This window comes from Myotis daubentonii, chromosome 6 (assembly GCF_963259705.1).
Source record: "Myotis daubentonii chromosome 6, mMyoDau2.1, whole genome shotgun sequence".
NCBI classification, from domain to species: domain Eukaryota; kingdom Metazoa; phylum Chordata; class Mammalia; order Chiroptera; family Vespertilionidae; genus Myotis; species Myotis daubentonii.
In genome coordinates, this window is record NC_081845.1 from 97,077,931 (window position 1) to 97,101,139 (window position 23,209).

The following is a 23,209-nucleotide window of genomic DNA, read 5'->3' on the forward strand; positions in this document are numbered from 1 at the left end:
CCTTACCCCCAAGGATGTTGAACACAGGTGTTGTCACAGCTCTTTTAATTGGATCCCTTGCCCCTTCCCAGCAGGAAACCCCTATAGAAAAGGCTCCTCTTCATGGAGTTTCTCCTTCAGCCAGGGCAGCACTTGGAAGAGGTTGATGTGAAAGTCTCGGGCGTGAGCAGGCACCTGCTGCTGCCGTCTCTTGTCTTTGCAGACATCCACGACTCCCCAGCTGATCACACCAACCTGCAGGGGCGCGGGGTGCCATGGGTCATCTGGTAGAATTTCTCCTGCACCTCAGGAAGCACAGCTGCTCCCATTGCACCTGCACTGCCCTGGGAGAAATAGACTAGGAACCCACTCGGTCCCGTCCTCCGCAGCAGCCAGGCCACACCGTGGTCCTGAGCCAGCCAGTTCAGGGGTAGTCCTAAGGCGAGGCGGCTCTGCCCTCCCCTTTCTAGCCACATCTGTTGACCTTTCCTGCTTTGGGGCCGTGCTGACCACTTGGCGTCCCCCCGGCTGGGAAAGGAGACTTACTTGAATGAAGCGACTCCTCTTGTGAATAATCAGGGGGCCGCCAGAATCACCTAAGGGGAGGGGAAGCTGCAGCGAACCTCCGGGGCCTCGGGAACTTGCAGCTCCCCCAAAGAGTCTTTTCTCACCTTTGCAAGTGTTGGGGTCAGCAGAGGGATCCACCCCTCCAGTGCAAAGGAACCTGGGGGTGACCACCTCAGAGATGTCCTTGACTTTACCATAGCCTGGGGCCTTCTGAGCATCTCTCTCACACGCGGCTTTCTGTGGGCGGGGAGAAAGGGATGAGCCAGCTCGCTCGGAGAGTCTGGGCCGAGAACCTCCTTAGGGTCCCACATTGCTCACCTTATCCCCATTCTTGATGTAGACCTCCTTCCGAGTCAGCTTCCCGCCCTTGAGCAACTCGGACACAAACAGAGCTTGGACGTCCTTTGCCGGGAGCAGCTCTTCCACTGGACAGGGATGGACTGGGTCATTTCAGCACTCCTCTCCCCACCGTCCCCCCAGCTGCCTCAGCCCCTCCCTAGGAGCTGGGCTCAGGCAGGCGCCTCCTCAGCAACCCTCACGCCCCACTTGTCTCTTGGACTCTCACCCTAGTGCTCCTCTCCCTGAACATGTCTTACTCTGTTTCTGGCAGCTGGTTGACAGTGGAAGCCTCAGAGCTTGATTTGTGGCCACAGTGCAAGGGAGACAGATGGGCCTGTTCAGGAGAGGCAGGGAAGGGATGGCAAACCGCACCCCAGGCCTCCAGCCCCACCTTTCAGTCTCCTCGGGGAGCCCGATGCCTGACCTGAGCGTCTTGCTGTACTGCAGCCTCTCCTTGAGCTTGATCAGGGCCACGTCATAGTCATAAAATTCCGGAATTCCTTCTGCTTTTTTCCCATTGATGTTGTACTTGGGGTGAAATAGAACTTGTTCTATGTGCAAGTCCTGCTTCTTTCCTCCTAAGGTCAGAGGAGAGAGGACCTCTGGGCCACCCACTTCTCCGGGCAGCCTCCGGCCTCTGGCCCCGGGCCTTCCCTCTGCTTCAGCATAGGAAGCAGGGGTGGGGTCTTTCTCTGCTGAGGGCCATTGGGGTATTTATAACATCATCCATGGGCCATACAAAATTATCAAATTAAAAATTAGCATGCTAGGCCTTAGCTGGTTTGGCTCAGTGGGTGGAGCACTGGCCCGTGAATTGAAGGGTCCTAGGTTGGATTCCGGCCAAGGGCATGTACCTTGGTTGCCGGCTTGATCCCCACCCCCTGGGAGGTAACCAATTGATGTGTCTCACATCAATGTTTCTCTGTCTCTCCCCTTCCCTTTCACTCTGAAAAAATCAGTGGAAAAAATGTCCTCAGGTGAAGATTAACACAAAAACAGCTTGCTATCTTTGGTCAAATATTTAACTCCTCTCTAATGCCTTGGCGGGGCCAGGCCAAATGATTCTGTGGGCCTTATATGGCCCCTGGGCCAGACGCTTCCCGCCCCTGGTGTAAAGGAACGAGCTGGACTGAGCTCGAAGTGGGAGGTGTTAGCTGGAGGGTGGAGCCCAGAACTGACCCGCTGCGTCGTCCTTACCCACGTTGACCTTGATCCAGTGTAGCTGGTCCTCCACTGTGAAGCAGTGCGCCGCTGTCAGCACGAAGTACGGGGACACCACAGCCCCCATGCAGTTCTCATGTGTGTTCGGAGGGCGCTGGTAATGATGGCGAGGGGCAGCTCTTTCACCAGCTGAATCCTAGCGTGGGCCCTGCCCATGCCCTACTCCCACTTCCCCCGGCCCTCCCCCCAGGCCGCCGTGCTTACGGTGACTGAGATCTTGGCCTGCCATGGTTGCTTGTGGTAATCGGTAGCATCCTTGTGCTCCCAGACCATGCCGCAAAGACCCAGAGCCTGGCTTTCATCTAGAAAGAGAGGAAGGGCGGGCGCTGAAAGCTGGGGCGCTTCATCCCAACGGCAGCACCTTCGGGGAGGGACACCTCCATGTCCATGGGAGCCGAGGCCCATGAGAAAGGAGCGGCAAGGGCATTCGTTTACTTGTACTGAAGACATGAAGTCACTGGTACAGGGGAAAGAATTTGAGACTCAGATCGGAGACTTGGCTGGTTTTAGGCCCAGCTCACAAGTTTGCCGTCTCTTGGCCTCATCTGTAAAACGGGGCTGGAGAAGGGCCCCTGGGAGCTCTGGTTCTAAGTGGACCGTGCCAGGAGGCAATCGGCACTGCGGTGGAGCCAAGGAGAGGCCTCTGGACGGCCAGGGCTTCGGGCGGAGCGGGAAGGAGGGCCTGGGACAGCGGGTTCCTGACATCTGCCTACCAATCATTTGGTAGAAAACATTCTCCAGGTTTTCCATGTCCTTGACTTTGAACACATGTTGCTCTTTATCTTTCTTGGAAGCCAAAGCATTGATGTTCTCTTGGTTCACCAGAGGCCCAACCCCAAACACGTAGACGTCTGAGGGAGAAAGGGAGGGTGAGGGTCCACGCCCGGGAGGGGCAGGAGCTGGAGCTGGGAGAGCAGGCGGCTGGGCCCTGGCCAAGGAACTCACCCAGGTAGTCTTCCCTTGGGTTTTTGCGATCTCTACCAATGTCCAGCAAAGACCGGATGTCCTGGATGACAGGGACTGGGTCTCCGCCCATGTTGTGCTGGCCTACGGAAGAGACGGACCGTGAGGGGAGGCAAGGAGGGTCCAGACAGACTGCTCACGGCGTGGCACGTGGCTGGGTAGGCAGGCTTGGAAGTGACAGATCACAGAGTCCCTCCTTGTGAAATGTCACAGAAAAGATCAACATGGTTCCCGCCTATTGCTGCCTGGGGCCCCAGCCATGAGTCTAATGTTCCATGTGGACTGAAGGGCCACACACGAGGGAGAGGGTGGGGAGTCGGGCAGGAGAGAGCCCGTCTGACCGTCAGTCATGAGGATGATGACGTGGCGGGTGCGGTTCCAGCCCTCGGGAGGGGCGTCCCCCGCCCAGCTCATCATGTTGTACACCGCCTGGAGGGCCTTCTTGGTGTTCGTCCCCGCCTTCAGTTTGTGATCTGTGGGCAGGAGAGAGGTTGCATCTCCCAGCCTTCCAAGCCACCCTTCAACCCCGGAGGCCTGTCACGACATCCCATGTGGTTCAACTTGTTTAGCTGATTGTCATCCCACTGACTTCCCTTTGCAAAGTGACTATCTCAGCCCCTAGCAGGTTCCCACTAACCTCTGTTCTCCGAGGACCCTGCTGTCAGCCATGCCCTACACAGTGGGCCTCCCTGTCCCCAGGCGGTCTCACACAGCACCCTGAACCTTGACCTCTCTGACCCCAAAGGGAGTGAACTTCCCACCATCCCCTCCTACCACTCCCCTGACTTCTGACCTTCGTAGCTGATTTTGTCGAGCTTCTCTGTGACCCAGGCTGCATTGCTGCTCTCTGCATCGGACACTCTAATCAAAATGTTGGTGTCGGTGGCATAGGTCACTAGAGCGTATTTTGGATTCACCCCGTAACTGGCCACCTGAGGGAATCAAGGATAATAGCATTGCAAGGAGAATACTTAGCTGGGACGGGAAAGGTCCTGGTAAGAGACTCAAGGGCCGACTGGTCACTGGGATTTTCAGGGGCGTCTGGGTTACAGGTGAAGAAACTGCTTCAAGTGAAGGGGAAGGAGGACGGGCTAGGACCTGAGGATTTTCCGAAACCCTGGGGCTCAGAGGGGCTGCCAACCAGGAAGCTAGTCCTGTGAGGGCCGTTCAGGGTCCCCGCATTGAAGGAGGGGCTGCACCTTCTCAATGAAGGCTTTCAGGCAGTTCTTGGCGCCGGTGAAATTGCGCGCCCCGATGCTGTCGGATCCATCTAGCACCAGGTAGATGTTCATGGAGCCCGAGGGGTCCAGGACAATCCTCCTCTTCTGTTGTTCCCCTGCGCGCCCCACAGACACTCAGACTCCCTGCCCCCCACCCCCGCCCTCCCGACTCCCGCCCCACCTCCCACGCCACCTTCGCACCTGGGCTGTGCCCATCCTCAGCGTCCGCGCCCTCTATCCTCTCCGTCAGGGAAGACAGGAAGGCTTCAGCCACCTCCGCAGGGGTGTCGTACATGAAGGAGTCTGGGGGGGTCGGAAAGCAGGTCGGATGTCTGGGAGGGCCCGCAGCACAGGGGCCAGACGCGGCGGGGGGTTTCCAGAGGGGGAAGTGCTCAGCGGTAAGTTGTCCAGGGAGGTTTGGCACAGGAGGCAGTGCCCTGGCACGGGGACTTGAGGCCGAGAGCCAGACCTGACCGAGGGCGGGCATGGGTCAAGGGTCACCTTGGCAAGAAGGCTCTGTTCCACTCCAAGAGCCACCTTCCTGGCAGGTTCGCCGCTGGGAGCCGCGCAGGGTGAGCCCCCGGCTGCAGTAGTAGGTGACGCTGTCTTCAAGGCGGTACTGGCTGCCCACCTTCCTTGTGCCGATGGGGATGCCTGGGTTGGGGCAGTACCCCGCTGCAGAGGCGTGAGACCACGAGTGAGGCCCGGGGCCCGCGGGCAAGGCAGCGCCCAGGAGTGACCAGGCTTCCTTGGCGGCGGCACCGGCAGGGACAGGCCGCCGTGGGGGAGCCGTCTTCTCACCTCCATTGTCACAGATGGCTGTTTGCCCATCCCACCGACCAGTCACTTGGCAGGTGCGATTGGCAGAGCCCCGGAGAGTGTAGCCATCATAACACTGGAACGAGATCTCGTCACTCAGATTGTAGTAGGCAGCCCGGGGCCAGTACTCCCCATTCTCAAAGTCCTGTGGTCGTGGACAGCGGATTGCTGGGGGAGGGACAAGGAGAAGTCACTGCGAGGGGCGGGCTGCCCTTGCGAGCCTCCCTCCCGGCCTCAAGGCCCCTCTCGGTCCCCCAGGAGCAGCGTCTCCCCACCCCACCCCACCCCCCGCCCCTCAGCCCACGGGAGGCCCACCGCCCTTCCCGCCCACTCCTGAGTGCTCTGTCCGCTGCAGGGCCGCCTGGTTCCCTCCTCCTCCCTCTTTCCGCCTTCCCCACTCCAGCCCGGGACAGCTCCTACACCTGCTCAGCCCAACTTTCAGCCCGCCTGGCCTCACACACGGATCAGCCTCGTCGGGACCTCGGCCGCCCTGCTCCAACCCTCTGCTGGCCGTGCCCACCCTCCCTGCCCTCCAACCTCTGCATTCCGCCTTCTTGACAATCTTTTGGTCTTTGGTCTGCAGGGCGCTCCAGGACCCCGTGGATCTGCAGGTGCGAGCCTGCACGGGGTACGGGTAGAAGCCAGCGGGACACACGTACTCCAGTGCCTGGCCCTCCTTGAGAAGCCGGAAGGAGCCGCCTTTGATCTCTACTCCCTCCAGAGAGCAGGGTCTTTGGGGCTCAGCCACGGACACTGGCGTGGTGCCCACACCTAAAAAGACAGGCTGGTAAAGCCTGGCCTGCCAGGCCCAGGAGGGATGCTGGGCAGCAGGAGGGGGCAGTGACCCTGGCTTACCTCCAGGCAAGAGGCCCAGGACCAGGGCTACGAGGCAGAGCCAGGGGCAGGGGCTGCTCCGCGGGGCCCCGGAAGGCGGGCGAGGGGCTGGCGCTGGAGGCCGCGCGGCCTTCCCCGGCTGGTGCTGCATGGCCATTTGGCTCAGCGTCCAGGCTGAGACTGCAGACCTGGGCCAGGGCGCACTCCCGTCCCCTGCCCCCCACACCTCCAGCCTTTTATGCAATCAGAGTGCTGGCACCTGCCGCTCGCCCTGCCCGCCCTTTCCACATCACTTTCCGGAATGTCCAAGAGGGAGAGCCCCACTGAGCTGCCAGTCAAGGAAATAGAAACTGCAAGCCCCACCCTCTGCTGCCCAGGATCCAGGCCTCTCCCTTCAGCAGCTCCCCTCGGCCACAGTTCCTCCCCAAAGAGCCCAGACCGCCCCCCTGTTGACCCGGTGCGGAGCAGAGTCCCTGTTTGTCCAGCGAGGTCTCTGACCTGCTCCTGCGGTTCCTGGAATCACTCCTGCCTTCCCCGCCCCCAGGCAGAGGCACAGACTATGTGAAAATCAGATTTTTATTAATGTCCAAAACTGGGAAATTCCACGTGAAAGCGAAAGGAGAGTAAGTTGGTACAGCCGAGGGTGGGTGGGCGCTGCCCGGGTGAGGCGTGAGGAGGGTCACGGGGTCTGAAGGCAGAAATGCAGAGGAAGGACGGGGGGGGGGGGGTGGATGGCAAAGGGGGCCGTGGGCATGACTAGAGGGGCAGGAAGTTCAGATCGCCCTCCAGGTGCTGCCTCAGCCAGGGCTGCAGGCGGAAGAGGCTGATGTGAAAGTCGCGGAGCGGGAGGACCTTGCCTCTAGGGAGTTTGTTGCAACGGAGGGGGTTGTTGAGACCCCAGCTCACCAGGCCCACCTGGAAGAGAGAGCATGGACAGGAGGCGGCCACAGCCCCAGCCCCCAGCCCATCCTCCTGGCTCCTGCAAAGGCCTCCCTGGTCCCCCCGTGAGGCCCAGATCCTGTAACCCAGTCCCCACCAGCTTCCCCTTCTCTCACCTGAAAAAACCTGAATCTCCGCTCAAGGAAAACCGCTCCTCCAGATTCTCCTGCAGAAGGAAGGGGCAGGCGACACGCTGACTCGCGCTGCTCTGCTCGCATCAGCAGGGCAGTGCCCCGTCCTGGCCGCGTGCTGGCCACGGGCCCTGGGGCCTGCCTGCAAGAATGCGGGGGGCGGGGGGGGGGCGGCGCTCACCCTTGCAGGGATTGTCATCTTTCTCCATCCCACTGCACAGGAACTGGTCTGTCACCACCTCGCTGACATCTGTCAGGTTGGGGAACGTGGTTTTGTCTTGGCCAACGACCTCAATACATCTTGTCCACTGCAGTAGGAGTGGAGCGAGAGAGAAGGCTGGATGAGCAGCGGGGTGCCTCTCTCAGATGGAGAAAGCAGCCAGCACTGCAGGGGCAGACAGACATTCTGGGGGCCCGCCCCCGCCGCCCAGACCTGAGCTCACCTCCGTCCCTGTCTTGAGGTTAATGTTCAGTGTGTCCCCATTCAAGGCCACAAAATGCGCAGGAACGCTCAGCTTGTTCAGAAGTTCGCTCTCTACAGGCAAGGAGAGGGGAGGCTGGTGCCGGCCCCTTCACCCGGGACCCGGCTTCTGACTCGGGGACCGGAGCACAGCCATGTCCTCACCCCGAGCCCCGGCCCCAGCTCCTCACACCTGAAGCCCCAGCTCTCACCGTGGTCCCGGCAGGTGCTGCCCGGGGGTCTCCGCAGGGCCAGGTTGGCCCCCACCGTACAGGGAAGGCAGATGGGCCTGGGGAGAAGCGGGGTCACACAGGCCCGTGCTGGGCGCCCCCTCCTCCAGGGCTCCCCAGAGCTCTGCCCCAGGGGCCAGCACCTGGCATGGGTGGACATCTTCACTCTCTGGGCCAGCTTCAGCAGGGCGATGTCGTCCCCGTAGAACTCCCGGATGGCCTGGTGCCTCTTGGCAAAGACGTCAAAGTGTTCGGAGATCACCACGCGCTCAATCCGGACCTCCTTGCCCAAGTGGGAGCTGGGATCCCCTGGGAACAACGTGGCAGGTTAGGCCGGGCCAGGGCTCCTGAGGGGGCAGGGGCTTGGCACGGGGTGGGGCCTTCCTCACCCACGATGACCCTCCACAGGGAGTGGTCCTGGTCAGCCTGGCGGAAGCAGTGAGCGGCCGTCAGGACCCACTGGTCGGAGATGAGGGCCCCCCGGCAGGTCTCCCGGCTCATGGGCTGCAGGGGAGCAGGGGGTCTTCAGGGACCCTCGCCCATGGCGCTTCACTGTGCGTCCCAGCCCCAGCCCCGGCCCCGGCCCTCCTTCCCTACCTTGATAGTGACATGCCAGGGTGTCCTCTCCTGGGCGGAGGCGTTAGCTGACATGTTCCCCACCCCACATATGGTGTCTATGAGCTGGGAGACATCTGTGGGGTGAGGAGCCGATGGGGCAGGAGACGGGGAGGGCACTGTGAGCAGGTTCCCAGCGGCCTCCGCCCCCCCCCTCCCGGGCTCCTCCCCGCCCCCCTCCCCCGGCTCCTCCCCACCCCCCACCCCCCCGCCCCCGGCCGCGGGTGAAGGAAGACACTCACCCAGCATGTGCTCGAAGACCTGGCGCAGAGCCTTGGCGTCCTGCAGGATGAAGGCGTGCCTCTCGCCGTCCTTCTTGGAGGCCAGCTCATTCAGTTCTCGCCAGTCCACATCCAGCTTGCCCACCCCGATGGCATAGATGTCTGACGGGGGAGGAAGCCACCAGAATCTGTGGCCGGGCCACCGCGAGGCAGGAGGCGGCATTTAGGGCTCACTGTGTCCTGCAAATCCCTGCATGGCCCCTCCACCCGCCCTGTCTGACTGCATTTCCTTCCGCGGCCCGCCCTCCAGCCCATCCAGCCCCACGGCCTCGTGAAGCCTCACGCCGCAGGCTCTCCCCCGCAGCCTCTGCATGGGCGCCTCCGCCTGGCCCACTCCCCCCAGATTCCCCACTTGGCTCCCTTCCTTACCTTTTTCAGTCTTGACTCAAGCATCACTACCCGGCTTTCCTTCCGGCCGTGCGTCTGAAGGCGCAGTGCCCTGCACTCCGGGCCCTGCCCCCCCCGCACCTTAGCACCTGTCACCAGCTACCGTGCCCTGGGGATTCTTTAGCTCTCTTGTTCAATGCCCACTGTGGGCAACACTGTGTCCCCCACGAGGGTATGTGCAAGTCCTAACTCCCAGGACTTGAGTGTGACCTCGTCAGGAAGAAGGGTCTTACGGATGTGAGCTAGTGAAGATGAGGTCGAGCTGGACGAGAGCGGCCCTGACCTGACGCTGGGTCCTCGCAGAAGAGCGAAGGGATGTGAAGACGGAGCAGAGACCGGGTACCCGCCTCAGCCAGGGCCCTGGGCCCCCAGCAGCCGGGAGAGGCGAGGAAGGACCCTCCAGGCCGCGCACACCTTGCATTTGGACTTCTAGGCTCCTCAGCGCGGGAGACCGAACTTCTGTTTTTTAAGCCCCTCGGGTTTGTGTGCCGTGCTGCACCAGCCCTGGCAGCTAGCACTTTGCTCCTAGAGCGCTGCCCGCGCGGCTTGTGTCTGCTTCGCCCTTAGAACAGCGCCCAGTCCTGGCGGCTCTGGTCCGCGACTAGGTAAACACGGGCCATGGCCTGGAGGCGAAGCATGGACCTGGCCTCCTCCACCCCGAGGCTGTGGGCGGGCCTGGAGCCCTCCCTTCCCGAGAACCGCCCGCCTCCCTCCGTGCGCTGCCCGCCTGGCCTGGCCCCCTTCTGCTCCCAGAGGGCGGTGCAGCGAGAGGGGCGGGCGATGCTCAGACCCGGAGGGCCCCCTCAGGCAGCACCTGCTCTCAGCCCCGCTCAGGCCGGCGAGCTCTCCATTTCCCTTCAGCTCCTGCCTGTTCAGTGAGGTGGTTTTGAGCATTTCACCCTGGCCCAGTGGCGCTAAGGCCTGAGGGCATGGGGTTTGGGCTCTGCCTTCGCTGGGCCAGAGTTTGTAAGAGGAATCTGCTCTCCACGGAGGGCCAGGTCGGGGCGAGGCACACGGACCGGGAGGGGGGGCATGGGGCGCTCAACGCCTTCCCTTATCTGGCGCTTCTCTCTGAATTCTGTTCTGGTCAAAGGCCAGTGCAATTTGTATTTCGCCTGAACCTGAGGAGTTGTCCGTTAGCGCCTGCAGCTGCCAACGCTTCCCTGGCTTATCTGCACCGCTCCCGGGGCGCCAGGGACAGTCCCCAGCAGGCCCGCCTCTTCCTCCTGGAGAGGCTCCTGCAACTGTAGAGCGTGGGAAAGCAGGAGGAGGAGGAAGATGGCGACCCCGACACACTGCTTCTCTGTGTCCGAGCATTCGCCCCTGTGGGCCTAGAGGTCCCCTCTGGCAAGTGAAGAAACTGCCCACAGCCTCAGCTAACCCAGATGACGCCAGGCGGACACTCAGCCACCTTCACACAGAATGACACAGAGCGGTGGGGGGGTGGGGGGCGCCTCCATAGAAAGATGCTGGGACCCAGGCTGTGGGCCTCGTACCCCTGGGGGGCGGTACAGCCGGGGGCAGGGCGGGGGCTCACCCAGGTAGTCGCTCCTCCTCTGGTTGATGTTCAAGACCTCTTTGATATTGTCAACAGCTGGCTTGGGCGAGCCCCCGATATTGGACTTTCCTGGAACAGGGAGGGAAAGAATTGTTCGTCCGGTGGATCAGGACCCCGCGCCCAGGAGGAGTGGGGAGGCATTCACCGGGACCCGCAGCCCCTGCCTGCTACCGAGTTTTACCGAAAGTCTGTGTCGCAGGCACTGGGCCCCGAGCTCCGTGTGCTTTATTTCATTTAATTCTCACGAAGCCCCAGGAGGTGTGGGTACCCTCATTGCATAGACAAGAGCCCAGTCCTGATGGGTGGCATGATGTGGGCAAAATCAAGCTCGATGACAGAGCCCAGATCCACGGCAGAGTCGCCGTCCGAGGCGCCGGGACCTCACGGTCCGGAGCCGGTGACCTCCAGGTAGTGACAATAACCAGCATTATAATCACAGAGCACCTTTACGCGAACGACTTAAATTTCTCTCCACAAAAATTGTGTAAGGAACGGAAGGCAGCGAATGTTTCCCTCACTGTTGTCACTATTTCTACTTGGTAAGTAAGAAGCAGGCCAAGTGGCCCAGGGAGAATCAGAGTGCAGGTCTTCTGACCCCTCCATGATGCTCCTGCTACTGCGCCAGAGACGACGCCCCACAGAGACGATGACCCCCACAGAGACGATGGCACCCACAGAGACGACGGCACCCACAGAGACGACAACCCCCACAGAGACGACGACCCCACAGAGACGACGGCACCCACAGAGACGACGTCCCTCACAGAGACGACGACCCCACAGAGACGACAACCCCACAGAGACGATGGCCCCACAGAGACGACGGCACGCACAGAGACGACGACCCACAGAGACGACGGCACGCACAGAGACGACGGCACGCACCGTCTGTGAGAAGGATGATGGCGTGCCGGATTTCCTTCCAGGCCGCGGTGCTCATGCCCAGGCGCTGCATTTGGTTGTTCATCATGATGTAGACACTGTGTAGGGCCTTATAGATGTTGGTCCCGGTTCCGTTTTCATGGTCTGCAACGTGCAAAGAGAAGGGAGTAGAAATCACCCTATTTCCCCAGCAGCTGGAGATAGATTAGCCGCTGGTTTGAGAAGCCCAGACCTTGGGTCCCGGGTGGGGATCTGGCACGCCGCCTGCTCAGGCGGTGAGAGCCATTCCCCTTAGGCGGGCTCATTGCATGACCGCAACCCAAGGCCACGCTAGCGTCCCGGATGCAAAGATGGGGCTTCCAGATGCAAACTTGGGCGTTGTTAGCGTCTGCAGCCCACCCTGCGGGAGTTTACCGCGACCAGGGAGACGAGCACTGAGCCACGAAAACCAGGCGTGTGGCTCTGGCATCGGGAGGACCAGGCCTGCGCGACGCCCTGGCCGCCCAGCACATTGGAGGAAGGCAGGGGCTGGCGGGGCGGGGACCCCCACCTGAGCCTGAGGAGCCAAAGCCCTGAGCCTTGGTTGCCGCCAAGAGACCCCGTCTCTCTAACTTGTCCAGATGGGTCTGCTGCGGACCCCCCCGCACCCCCGCGCCCACCTTCATCGGACGACACCACACCTTTATAGTTGATGTTTTCCAGACGGTAGATCACTTCAGTCCCGTCCCGGGAATTGTCATCCAGGACAGACATGATGATTTCGGGCTTTGACGCAAAGGTGATGATGGCGACACTCACATTGATCTCAAAGCTGAAGATCTGTGCAGGGGAGGGAGAGGCAGGAGGCAGCCGATCAATGATTCTCTCTCATCATTGATGTCTCTCTCCCTCTCCCTTCCGCTCCGACATCAACCAAAATCATGCGGGGGAAGACACTGCTGCTTGCAAGAGCTCCGGAAACCGGTGTTTGCTGACCATCTGCTCGCGTTGAAGGGCTCGCTCCTCTTTAATCCTTTTTTTATTGATTTTAGAGACAGAGGGGAGGGGGGAGATGGACGTGTGTCCCACCCATTGCCACACCCATCGGCTCCTCCCGTCTGCGCCTGGAGACCAGCCTGCAACCTCGGGTATCGGGATGATGCGCCGACCAACTGAGCGACTGGCCTCATTTAATTCTCCCAGAAACTCTGTGCGGGCAGGAGGCCCTCCATTACAGGCGCGCGCTGAGGCGCCGGCCTGGCCCGGCTCACACCACCGGTCAGAGGCGGAGGGGGGTCTGAACCTGCTGGTGCAGCCGGGAGGCACCCAGTGGCCGTAGTTTGCAGCCTCAGGGCTCAGTGAGTGGCCCCCATTCAGGTCCTAAGAGAGCCGCTGAGGAACACAGAGCCTCTTCCTCTAAAATGTCGCGGGAGGAGCGGCCACATCTATATCAACTACTGTGAGAAGCAGACACCAAGCAAACGTGGGCAACGACCGTGTGCGCACCTCGCTAGCAGGGGCTTGGGGCACAGCCCCGTAAAGGTATATGTGCTTGGAAGCTGCGCTCCTATTCATAACGTGTATCACCGTAAACACACAAAATACTGAAATGTTTTCAAATTATTAAATATCACGCTGTTGATTTAAATGAAATTGTTCAGCAGGGATACCAGGACTTTTCTGCCGCACCCAGTGGGGTATCTGTGCACCCCTCTGGGGAGACCCCTGTTCTAGAAGACGAATTCCTGGGAAGGGGGCCCCGTGTTGTTCATCGTTGGTGTCCCCCAGCACAGCACCCAGCACCCAGCACCCAGCACCCAGCACCCAGCACCGTGCCTGTGGAACAGAAAACATGACCCTGTACACCGAAGCACGGCTCCTGGTGGAACGGGGAAGCCTCCTTGAAGGAGGGGGGCCGTGAGGGGTCTGAGCAAGGGAAGCTCCGCACGCGGCTGGCCCCTGACCCTGTCCACCATGAGGGTGGCGCTCTCCTTGAAGATGCTGAAGTCTTCCTCCTTCACGCTCTGAGAGGCGTCCAGGAGCAGGTAGAGGTTCAGGTGGCCAGATCGCTGGATTTGGATTTTTCGGCCCACGTTTTCTGGATGAAATATGGAGGGGGGACTCGTGTCTTCCCCCACCCTGCTCTCTTGCCAAGGCCTCCCCTGCAGTCAGCTCAGCCCTGCTGCGCCCCGAGGAGGCCGAGCCCCAAGCAGCCTGCCCAGCCGCCTGCTGCCCGCCACTAGCACTCACCCTTCTTCTTCTGGGTGGGATTGGTGGATCCAAGCAGGTGGGACAAGGAGGTGCCCAGCGCGGGGGCCACGTCCTCAGGAAAGTCGTACGAGTAGGGTTCTGTGGGAAGAGCCACTGGGGTCAGCGTGGAGCCGGTGCCGGGAGTCTCGGGACGGGCAGGGCCGCTACTCACGGCGGCAGATGGGCTCGGTCCCGCTCCAGACGCCGCTGTCCTGGCACTCCCGCTCTGCCGACCCCGTCAGCACCAGGTTCGAGGAGCAGCGGTAGCTGACCTTGTCCCCAAGGCCAAATCGGGACCCGGTCCGCACCGAGCCCACGGGGATGCCTGGGTTGGGGCAGTGGCCGGCTGCGAGGGAGCAGAGGGAGATGGAGTCAGCAGAGACCCTCCGGCGTGGCCCCTGGCCCCGCTCACTGCCCTCTCCCTCCCGCGCCCGGCTCCAGGCCCCAGAGCCTCTTGGGGTCCCGGTGGGTGTGGATGGGGCCTTCAGGAGGGCCAGACGTTCCAGCTCAGCGGCCTCCCAGTCCCACCCGGGACTCGGGCTGCATCCACCCCAGAAGCCGGGGCAGGTGCCAGCAGAGAAGCCCATCTCCAGGGGGACACTGCTCTTCCTAAGCCACGGGAGTCAGCACCAAAGAGGCGGGCAGCTCCAAGTGGCGGCATCGCTGGATGTGGTGGAACGCCCGCCCCTGCGCGGGGACCGCTCATCCCACCCCAGACCACACGCTCCAGAGAAACAAGGGCACGATCGTCAGGCACAAGAACGTTCGCGGAGCTCCACTCGTGGCCGCCACCTGGACGTGACCCCAGGCCCAGCTGTAGGATCAGGCGTGACCTCTCACAGGCCCGTGCAAGGGGCTCCACGGCAGCGAAGAGCAGACCGCGGTGCACAGAGCTGCGCGCGCCCAGGCGATGCTGGATAAGGGCCGCCAGGTGCGCAGAGCAGCCTGGACGCCCCCTCCCGGCTGAGCTCGAGGGAGCCCAGCGAAGACGGTCCCGCATGGGAGGGCGGGCCTCCTGGGATGCGGGCGTGTCCTCTCTCCGGTGGCGGTTACGTGGGTGGACACGTGTGTAAAAATTCATCAGGCTAAAAACTTAAGATCTGTAGACTTTACTGTAGGTAGATTTTGCCTTCATTTTCAAATAGATTATACTTATGTTTGAATGAATGGCTACGTGGCAGGGTCAAGCTGCATGCTCCAGAGCTGATGGGGGTGCCGCTGGGGAGGGCACAGTCCTGCCGTCTCATGGACTGTCTCCTGGGCTCTGTGCCCAGAACTCTGGTCCAGGAAGCCCCCAAACCCACAGGACATGTGGCTCCAGGACGCCCGGGAGCCCCACTCCGTCCAGCAGAGCCCTCTGCGTGCTCTGGGACGGTAACAGCCGTGGCGTGAGGCAGTGTGCCAGGCACGTACCAGACCCCGACGCTGTTCTAGACGCGTACTAACGTCAACTCACTCCATCCACACGACAACCCCACTAAGCCTCTCAGTTTTCACCTGTGAAACGAGGACAGCCAGCACCCTTACAAAACCCATTTTACAGATGGGAAAACTGAGGCATAGAGAGGTTATATAACCTGCCCCAAGTCTGTCAAGGCCAAAGCCAAGCTTGGAACCCAACCGGGTTCCAGAGGCAAGGCACGTCCGCACGACGCTCTCAGCCTATGCTCTGTCCTCAGTCCCGTGGGGTCTGACTACCAAGCAGGCTCTGAGGCTTCTGGAAAAGCCGGACAGCGTGTGGGGCCTTTATGTCGGAGCTGAGGCTTGGAGCCAGCTGCCTTGGCCCCCTCCAGGCCGGTGATGTGGGGCCTGCCGGTCTCAACTGACCAAAATCCAGGAATATTACTTTGACCCTCGGCACACCGGCCCCCGCCCCACAGAGGCTCCCTGGCCACAGCCTGGCTCCGGGGTTCCTGGAGGTCCCAGCCCCCCGCAGCCATCAGCCAGGCCACTCACCGCCATTGTCACACACGGCCGTCTCCCCATCCCACATGCCGTTGGGGCGACACTGCCGCACGGGTGAGCCCCGCAGCACGAAGCCGTCCTCACACTCGAAGCTCAGGTTGCCGCCCACGGGGTGGGACCCCAGCCGCGGGGTGTACATGCCATTCTCGAAGGCCACCGGGGCGGGACAGCGAACAGCTGCAGAGAGAGGGGTGCTGGGGATGGACCGGGAGCCCCTGGGCTGGCACCACGGGGGCGGCGTTCGCCCGAGGCGTGGGGACAGCCCCTGGCTGCCTGCAGGTTGGGTTGATGCCTGTGCATTTGCTACTGCTGGCAGTTGGGTGAACGCTGGCGGTCTCACACCGTTCAGCCCGAAGCACTGATAAGCAGCCACTTCTCTCAGCTGCCCCCTCCCCCCTGGGGTCCTCGCTTCCCAGGAGTGGGCAGTACCATGCGGTCAACTGTTAAGTATTTTGGAAAGCGTCCCTGGCCCGTAGCCCCCACAATCTCCATCAAAGCCTGCCTCGCCCCAACTGGTTTGGCTCAGTGGATAGAGCGCTGGCCTATGGACTGAAGGGTCCCGGGTTCGATTCTGGTCAGAGCACATGCCCAGGTTGCAGGCTTGATCCCCAGTAAGGAGATCAACGGAGGCAACGGATCAATGATTCTCTCTCATCATTGATGTTTCTATCTCTCTCTCCCTCTCCCTTCCTCTCTGAAATCAATAAAAAAATATTTTTTTTTAAAAAAAAATCTTGTTTAAAGCTTGCCTCCAATACCCTGCGGTGGGGAGTGACGTTCTCCCGCTGCTTTGCAAAGCCCTGGGGAGAGGCTTCGCCCTCCCCCCACGCCGCCCAGGCGGGCTAAGACCCACGCGCAGCAAATCCTAAGTAGAGGTTCCGCGCGCAGGGCACCCTGGGCGAGCTGGGGAGCCTCACGTTTGCAGACCGCCTTTGCCACCGGGCTGGATCTCGGGGTCTGCCAGCGTCCGCTGTTCAGGCACAGCCTGGATGTGGGGACTGGGTACCGGCCCAGGGGGCAGGAGTAGACGAGGACACTCCCAGGGGCCCAGCCGCGGCTGAGGGTGAAATTGCCCCCGGAGATTTTCACGTTCTGAGGGCAGGAGGGTGCAGCTGCAGCCAGGCCTGTGGGAAGGGGACCAGACACAGAAATGGAGAAAAGAGGAAGGCACGGTAAACCCTGGCAGAAAGGGAGAGCAAAAGAGACTGTTTCCGGCGTAGACACCCTCCGGATGGCGGTGGCCTCCCCCAAGGACCCTCCCGCCCCGCCCCCAACCCACCCGCTCCCTGGCTCCCTGGCTCCCTGGCTCCCTGGCTCCTACCTGGGTACAGGAGCAGCAGACAAAGCAGAGCCCTGAGTGAGCCCATGGTGTCCACCTCGGGCCACAGAGCAGTGAGCCGGGAGAGGGGAAAGGTCAGCTGACTTCCCGAAAACCAGCCCTGGCTCAGAAAACTAGGGAGTGGCAAGGGGGGTGGCCTCCTGCCGGAGAAAACAGGCCGGGCTGGGCGCTGAGCTGGGGGCGAAGCCGGTGTCCTCTTCCCCGCGTGGCCTTGGCAGCTCCGCCGGCCTCGCCTCGGAGTGGGCGCCCCCGCCCCACGCGCACGCGGCACAGCCACGCACACACACTCTGGCACGAACCGCCTGAAGGGCACAGATCCAGCCACCATCCAAGATGTTGCAAAACCACTCGCTCAGTTTCCATTCTGCTGGGCTTCGCCGGCCACGTGGCCTGGGCTGGGGCCGTCTTCTGGGACATAAACCTCCAAGAGATTGAGACGATTTTCTCAGAACTTCTTCTTTTGTTTTTTTCCAAAATAGATTTTTTCAGAATGGAAGGGAGAGAAAGAGAGACATAGAAACATCCATGATGAGAGAGAATCATTGATCGGCTGTCTCCTGCACTCCCCGCACTGGGGATCAAACCCACAACCCAGGCCCTTGACCGGAATCAAACCCAGGACCCTTCAGTCCGCAGGCCGACGCTCTATCCACTGAGCCACACCGGCCGGGGCCTCAGAACTTATTTCCCCCTACCATTTTTTGTTTCTATTTTTTATTTTTATTGATTTTTTACAGAGAGGAAGGGAGAGGGATAGACAGTTAGAAACATCGATGAGAGAGAAGCATCGATCAGCTGCCTCCTGCACACCCTCCACTGAGGATATGCCCGCAACCAAGGTACATGCCCTTGACCGGAATCGAACCTGGGACCCTTCAGTCCACAGGCTGACGCTCTATCCACTGAGCCAACTGGTTAGTGCTATTCTTTTTGGAAAAAAAATCTTTATTGTTTAAAGTATTACATGTCTCCTTTTTCTCCCATTGACCTCTCCCCGGCCACTCCCACCCCCAGCACATGCCCTCACCCCCACTGTCTGTGTCCGTGGGTTAAGCACATATGCACGCATACCCGTCCTTTGGCTGTTTTCTTGTCCCCCTCCCCCCGCCCCCGCCACCACCGCCTTCCCTCTGAGGTTGGATGGTCTGTTCCACGCTTCTGTCTCTGGGTCTGTTTTTGTTCATCAGTGTATGTTGTTCATTAGATTCCACAAATGAGTGAGATCTCAGAACTTCTTGATACATAAGGGCAGGGACGACCTTTTTCCCAGAGAGAATCTGGCGACAGAAAAAAACAAAACCAACATTTTGTTTTAGAGACTGGAAAACTTTGTAGAACATTTTTACAGAAAGTTCAGTAGATACAATTCCCAACTTATAAAATAAATGTTGGGTGGGTTACCCAAAGGAGTAAACGTATTTGGGGGCTGGGGGGTTGAACCAGAGCTGCGCTGTGGGCAATGCAGGAAGCAAAGGGCCCTGAGCGGTGCGCAGCCCCCAGAATCCTCTCTGCTCCGTCAAGCTATGCGAGGCAGAAATGGAGAGCATCGATCAAAGCAAGAGGAAACATTTCCCAGGGATCAATCAAGTTTGTGAAAACTCTTCTGATTTCCAAATAACTCCTCAGAAACCACATGTACGAGGTGGGCCCCCGGGACCTCTTGACGGGAGGCGGGAAGGTGGGCCCCGGGACCCCCTGACAGGAGGCGGGAAGGTGGGCCCCGGGACCTCCTGACGGGAGGCGGGAAGGTGGGCCCCGGGACCTCCTGACGGGAGGCGGGAAGGTGGGCCCCGGGACCCAGTGATGGGAGGCGGGAAGGTGGGCCCCCGGGACCTCCTGACGGGAGGCGGGAAGGTGGGCCCCGGGACCCCCTGATGGGAGGTGGGAAGGTGGGGCCCCCGGGACCCCCTGATGGGAGGCGGGAAGGTGGGCCCCGGGACCCCCTGACGGGAGGCGGGAAGGTGGGCCCCGGGACCCCCTGACGGGAGGTGGGAAGGTGGGGCCCCCGGGACCCAGTGACGGGAGGTGGGAAGGTGGGGCCCCCGGGACCCCCTGACGGGAGGTGGGAAGGTGGGGCCCCCGGGACCCCCTGACGGGAGGTGGGAAGGTGGGGCCCCCGGGACCCCCTGACGGGAGGCGGGAAGGTGGGCCCCGGGACCCCCTGACAGGAGGCGGGAAGGTGGGCCCCGGGACCCCCTGACGGGAGGTGGGAAGGTGGGACGCCCCTGGTTGTGGGGGTCCCAAAGCTGCTCTGTGGCAGAGCTGCTGGTTCCTCCCCCAGACCCAGCCTCCATCCCCTCCTCTGCATGGAGGGACTTTATTTAGCCTGGCCGGCTCAGTGGTTGAGCATCAACCTCTGAACCAGGAGGTTATGATGGTTTGATTCCCGGTCAGGGCACATGCCCAGGTTGCGGGCTCCATCCCCAGTGTGGGGTGTGCAGGAGGCAGCCCGTTGATGTTTCTCTTTCATCATTGTTTCTATCTCTCTCATCTCCCTTCCTGTCTGAAATCAATAAAAGATATATTTAAAAAAAATAAGTAAATAAATAAAATAAATAAAAATAACCCTGATGGTGATGTGAGAACAACACCCTGGGGACGACAGAGCAGACAGAGGAGCCTGGGTCCCCGACGCGGGCGGTGTCCCTCAGCCCTGCCCACCCCTTCAGTTGCAACAAGCGAGACATGACCTGCCTGGGGGTGGGCAGGAGACGGTCACCGATTTTCTGGCTCTGCCTCCTCTCAGGCACACAGCAGGAACTCCCACCACTGGCTTGGCCAGCGAGGCCTGACCATGGGTGGCCTGTGTCAGTTCTCGGCGCAGCTTCACAAGCAGCAAGTGCGCCCGCGCCTCCCTCGCGGCCGCGTCTGAGCCGGCGCTGCACCAGCCTGGACCCCTGGCACCAGGAGCAGAGCCCTGCCACCTCAGCGCCCAACAAGCCGCTGTGGCTGTGAACCAATCGTGACCGGCGCCGCAGGGACAATGCACCAAAATGTAGGGGCCTAAGGAAACGAGGTGCTCTTTCTTGTGACTCTGATCTGTGGGCCGGCCAGGCAGTTCTTGTGCTGGGCTTGCCTGGGTCACGCACGCAGCTGCAGCGGTCGAGGGCTCGGCTCGGGGGCCCTGGGACAGCTGCCGCCCGCCCTCGGGGCCTGGCCGAGCCCCTCAGGGGTGGCTCTCGGGGCAGCATGCCGAGATCCCCAGCACGAGCAGCAAGCCCCACGACGCTGTCCTCAGAAGCCGCATGACATCACTCCCACCGTGTTCTGTTGGTCAGCGCATCCAAGGCCAACCCAGATTTAAAGGTGGGGACCCTGAGCCCTAGTCAGTTTGGCTCCATGGGCAGAGCATCGGACTGCGGACTGAAGGGTCCCAGGTTCGATTCCGGTCAAGGGCACATGCCCAGGTTATAGGCTCCATCCCCAGGAGGGGGCGTGCAGGAGGCATCCGATCAATGATTCTCTTTCATCATCATGGATGTTTCTATCTCTCTCTCTCCCTCTCCCTTCCTCTCTGAGATCAATAAAAATATGTTAAATAAAATAAAAATAATTCCAAAAAATAAAAATAAATAACGGTGGGGGACACTTTACCTCGTGATGGGAGGAGTGGCAGCCTCACGTTGCACAGAGCGCGCACCGTGAGGAGGAGGCATTTAAAGCCGTAATCTGCCAACGACTATAGTGACCAGACCTGGGCTTGTCTGCTCCGGGCACACGAGTCCTCAGGACCGAGTCCTTCAGCGACTGGCTTCTGGCTGCCTCTCTAAGCCACTGCTACAGACAACTGCGTCCCCCAGAATTCACGCGTGAAGCCCTGACCCACAATGTGACTGTATTTGGAAATTATCGAGCCTATAGAGAGGTAATTAAGGTTAAACAAGGTCATAAGGGCGGGTCCTGCTCCCCCCCACCCTCTCCCCACACCTCCCTCCCACCCCGTGTCACAGAGGAAGGCCCATGAGGACGGGCCTCTCACCAGAAACGGCTCGTGCCGACGCCCTGCTCGGACTCCCAGCCTCCAGAACGTGAGAAAGAAATGTCTGTTGTCCAGGCTGCCATGTCGGTGCTATTTTGTTTTTGGGACTCAAGCCAACTAGTACACCTGCCCGATTCATATCTAATAACATCTTCAAAAGAAAGGACCTTTCTTTCATGAGTTTCCCCCAATATTTGTTGAGTTAAATAAACTTGGCAGAGTGTGTCCGGACCCATTCCACCCTCTTCCTTAAGCAATAAAGCCCCATTGTCCGCTGCGCCCGCAGCCTGTGCTCCGGGGAAAGGGGTGAGCTCCTACCTTTTCTTCTCCCCTTCCACCGGCTGGCATGCAGCCGAGACCCAGGGGGCCGTCACACGTTCACACTGGCAAAGCAGCTACATTCAGCAAGCCCTGCTCCCCAAGCCTTTAGGCGACCATAGCTGCCCGGACCATTCCGGAAACTGTCACTCTAGCCTGGTCTTAGCAGCCAAACCTGCATCTAACAAAGATGCTTACCGGAAGTCAACGCCAGGACACGTGTTTACCAGGCTTTAACCTAAATGGCCGTCATCAAGAGAAGCCAAACGCAGGGACCGAGCTGAGGTAGCCGCTGACTTTGCTCTGGAACCAAGGCCTCCTCGTGAGCAGGCAGCGGGTGGGCGAGGCCGCCCTGGCCGGCGGGGCGGAGCTGCTCATCGCATCCTTGGGGAGGCAGGGTCCTCCCATCTGGCTCGCCGCAGCCTGAGAGCTGGTTCTTGCCTGCTTGGCTGGAGCAGGTCCCTGTCGGGGCTGCATCCCAGTCCCCAGGACGTGGATGAAAGCACAAACAGGGGACAAGTACCGGCGTGGAAATTCACCCACTCTCTCACTCATACTCCGCGGGCAAAACTTGACTATATAGGAGGCTGGGGAATGTGGTCTCTAGTTTGTCTACCATGTGCAAAGCCAGAACTCCAGGACCACGCAGGAGGGAATGGACCAGAACTCCAGGACCACGCAGGAGGGAATGGGCCAGAACTCCAGGACCACGCAGGAGGGAATGGGCCAGAACTCCAGGACCACGCAGGAGGGAATGGGCCAGAACTCCAGGACCACGCAGGAGGGAATGGGCCAGAACTCCAGGACCACGCAGGAGGGAATGGGCCAGAACTCCAGGACCACGCAGGAGGGAATGGGCCAGAACTCCAGGACCACGCAGGAGGGAATGGGCCAAAACTCCAGGACCACGCAGGAGGGAATGGCCCTGGGGAGACAACGAGCAATGCGCAAGCAAGGGCCACTCTGCTGGGAGCTGCCCAGGGCAGCACCACCCTGCGCGGTGGCAGAGCGAGCTGGACAGAAAGCCGGTGGTCCCCGGCGGGGTCCGGTCCCAGCTCTCCCTGGGGCCTGCCCAGTGCGGACGGACTGGAGCCGAGCCCCTGGACCTGCAGTACCAGGTCCTTCCTTCCCTCCCCGCGCTCCCACGCAGACGTTCAGTGGACCCCATTTGCTGAAGGTGACCTTGGCTTGTCCAGTTTTTACATCACTAAAAAGCCTGGCAAATGCAACCTTTGTTTTCCTCCCACGAAGGGAGGAGGTAAGTGATGCCTAAAACAACAGACCTCCACTCCTGCTAGCTTCTTCCCTCTTGTCCAAATTCCTTCTCATCGGTTCGAGGTCTCTAATATTTACTTCCAGGGACCAATTCCAAAGAGAAGAAATCAACACCCCACCATCTGCAACTCACCCCCCCAGTCACCGGCTTCGGAAAGGAAAAGATGGCCCGGCCAGTGTGGCTCAGCGGTTGAGAGTCGACCCAGGAACTAAGAGGTCATTGGTCCAATTCCCGGTCAGGGCACATGCCCGCGTTGGTTGTGGGCTCAGTCCCCAGTAGGGGTATGTGCAGGAGGCAGCCGATCGATGACGTTTCTCTCTCGTTGATGTTTCTATCACTCTATCCCTCTCCCTTCCTCTCTCTCTAAAAAATCAGTAAAAAACATATTTTTAAAAATAAATGAAATAAGAAGGAAAGGATGGTGTGATGGCTTCTCGGGATGCCTTACTGCTCCCACAGGGGCTCATCGCCTCGCTGCCAAACATGTCCTAGAGGGGCGGGCAGAGGAGACAGGCAGGCCGTGGGGATGAGGTCTCCACTGGCCACGGTCTCGTTTCCAGTCTGGACACTTAGACATGGACTCAACTAGCATCTGCCTCCCTCAACCTCCCAGAGCAACCGCAGAGCCGACTCCATTTCCAGGTCAACCCCCAGTTTTGGAAACCAGGCTGGCCTGGC

The 23,209-nt window shown here is 60.5% G+C and overlaps 2 protein-coding genes across 2 annotated transcripts; both read right to left on the reverse strand.

The window, feature by feature from the left end:
* Positions 1–28: 28 nt before the first annotated feature.
* Positions 29–6,223, reverse strand: CFB (complement factor B). The gene is made up of 18 exons (XM_059702375.1): positions 5,964–6,223; positions 5,646–5,879; positions 5,091–5,276; positions 4,791–4,964; positions 4,491–4,592; positions 4,269–4,405; positions 3,863–4,001; positions 3,411–3,542; positions 3,052–3,153; positions 2,820–2,957; positions 2,311–2,408; positions 2,083–2,200; positions 1,310–1,463; positions 1,143–1,219; positions 865–971; positions 651–783; positions 526–575; positions 29–234 (listed from the first exon to the last, which is right to left on the reverse strand). The coding sequence occupies exons 1-18, from the start codon at positions 6,097–6,099 to the stop codon at positions 82–84; spliced, it is 2,370 nt and encodes a 789-aa protein (XP_059558358.1). The 5' UTR covers positions 6,100–6,223; the 3' UTR covers positions 29–81.
* A 277-nt stretch (positions 6,224–6,500) lies between these two features.
* C2 (complement C2) lies at positions 6,501–17,094 on the reverse strand. Its single transcript, XM_059702363.1, has 18 exons — positions 16,941–17,094; positions 16,537–16,743; positions 15,611–15,796; positions 13,827–14,000; positions 13,655–13,753; positions 13,369–13,502; positions 12,106–12,244; positions 11,429–11,569; positions 10,523–10,612; positions 8,560–8,700; positions 8,300–8,394; positions 8,092–8,206; positions 7,846–8,011; positions 7,685–7,761; positions 7,456–7,547; positions 7,194–7,320; positions 6,998–7,047; positions 6,501–6,857 (listed from the first exon to the last, which is right to left on the reverse strand). Exons 1-18 carry the CDS (start codon positions 16,984–16,986, stop codon positions 6,699–6,701), a joined length of 2,238 nt encoding a protein of 745 aa, XP_059558346.1. The 5' UTR covers positions 16,987–17,094; the 3' UTR covers positions 6,501–6,698.
* Positions 17,095–23,209: the final 6,115 nt, after the last annotated feature.

What these genes read in the sequence shown, in the direction of transcription:
- CFB (XM_059702375.1), bottom strand. Translation starts at nt 6,099, where the DNA reads ATGGCCATGCAGCACCAGCCGGGGAAGGCCGCGCGGCCTCCAGCGCCA. An exon ending in CATCATCCTCATGACTGACG is followed by an intron (nt 3,154 to 3,410) that starts GTCAGACGGGCT and finishes TCTCTTCCGTAG; the next exon opens with GCCAGCACAACATGGGCGGA. An exon ending in CCCAAGGGAAGACTACCTGG is followed by an intron (nt 2,958 to 3,051) that starts GTGAGTTCCTTG and finishes TTTCTCCCTCAG; the next exon opens with ACGTCTACGTGTTTGGGGTT.
- C2 (XM_059702363.1), bottom strand. Translation starts at nt 16,986, where the DNA reads ATGGGCTCACTCAGGGCTCTGCTTTGTCTGCTGCTCCTGTACCCAG. An exon ending in CCACCCTCATGGTGGACAGG is followed by an intron (nt 12,245 to 13,368) that starts GTCAGGGGCCAG and finishes TCCCCTGCACAG; the next exon opens with ATCTTCAGCTTTGAGATCAA. An exon ending in CAGCACCTGCCGGGACCACG is followed by an intron (nt 7,548 to 7,684) that starts GTGAGAGCTGGG and finishes CCTTGCCTGTAG; the next exon opens with AGAGCGAACTTCTGAACAAG.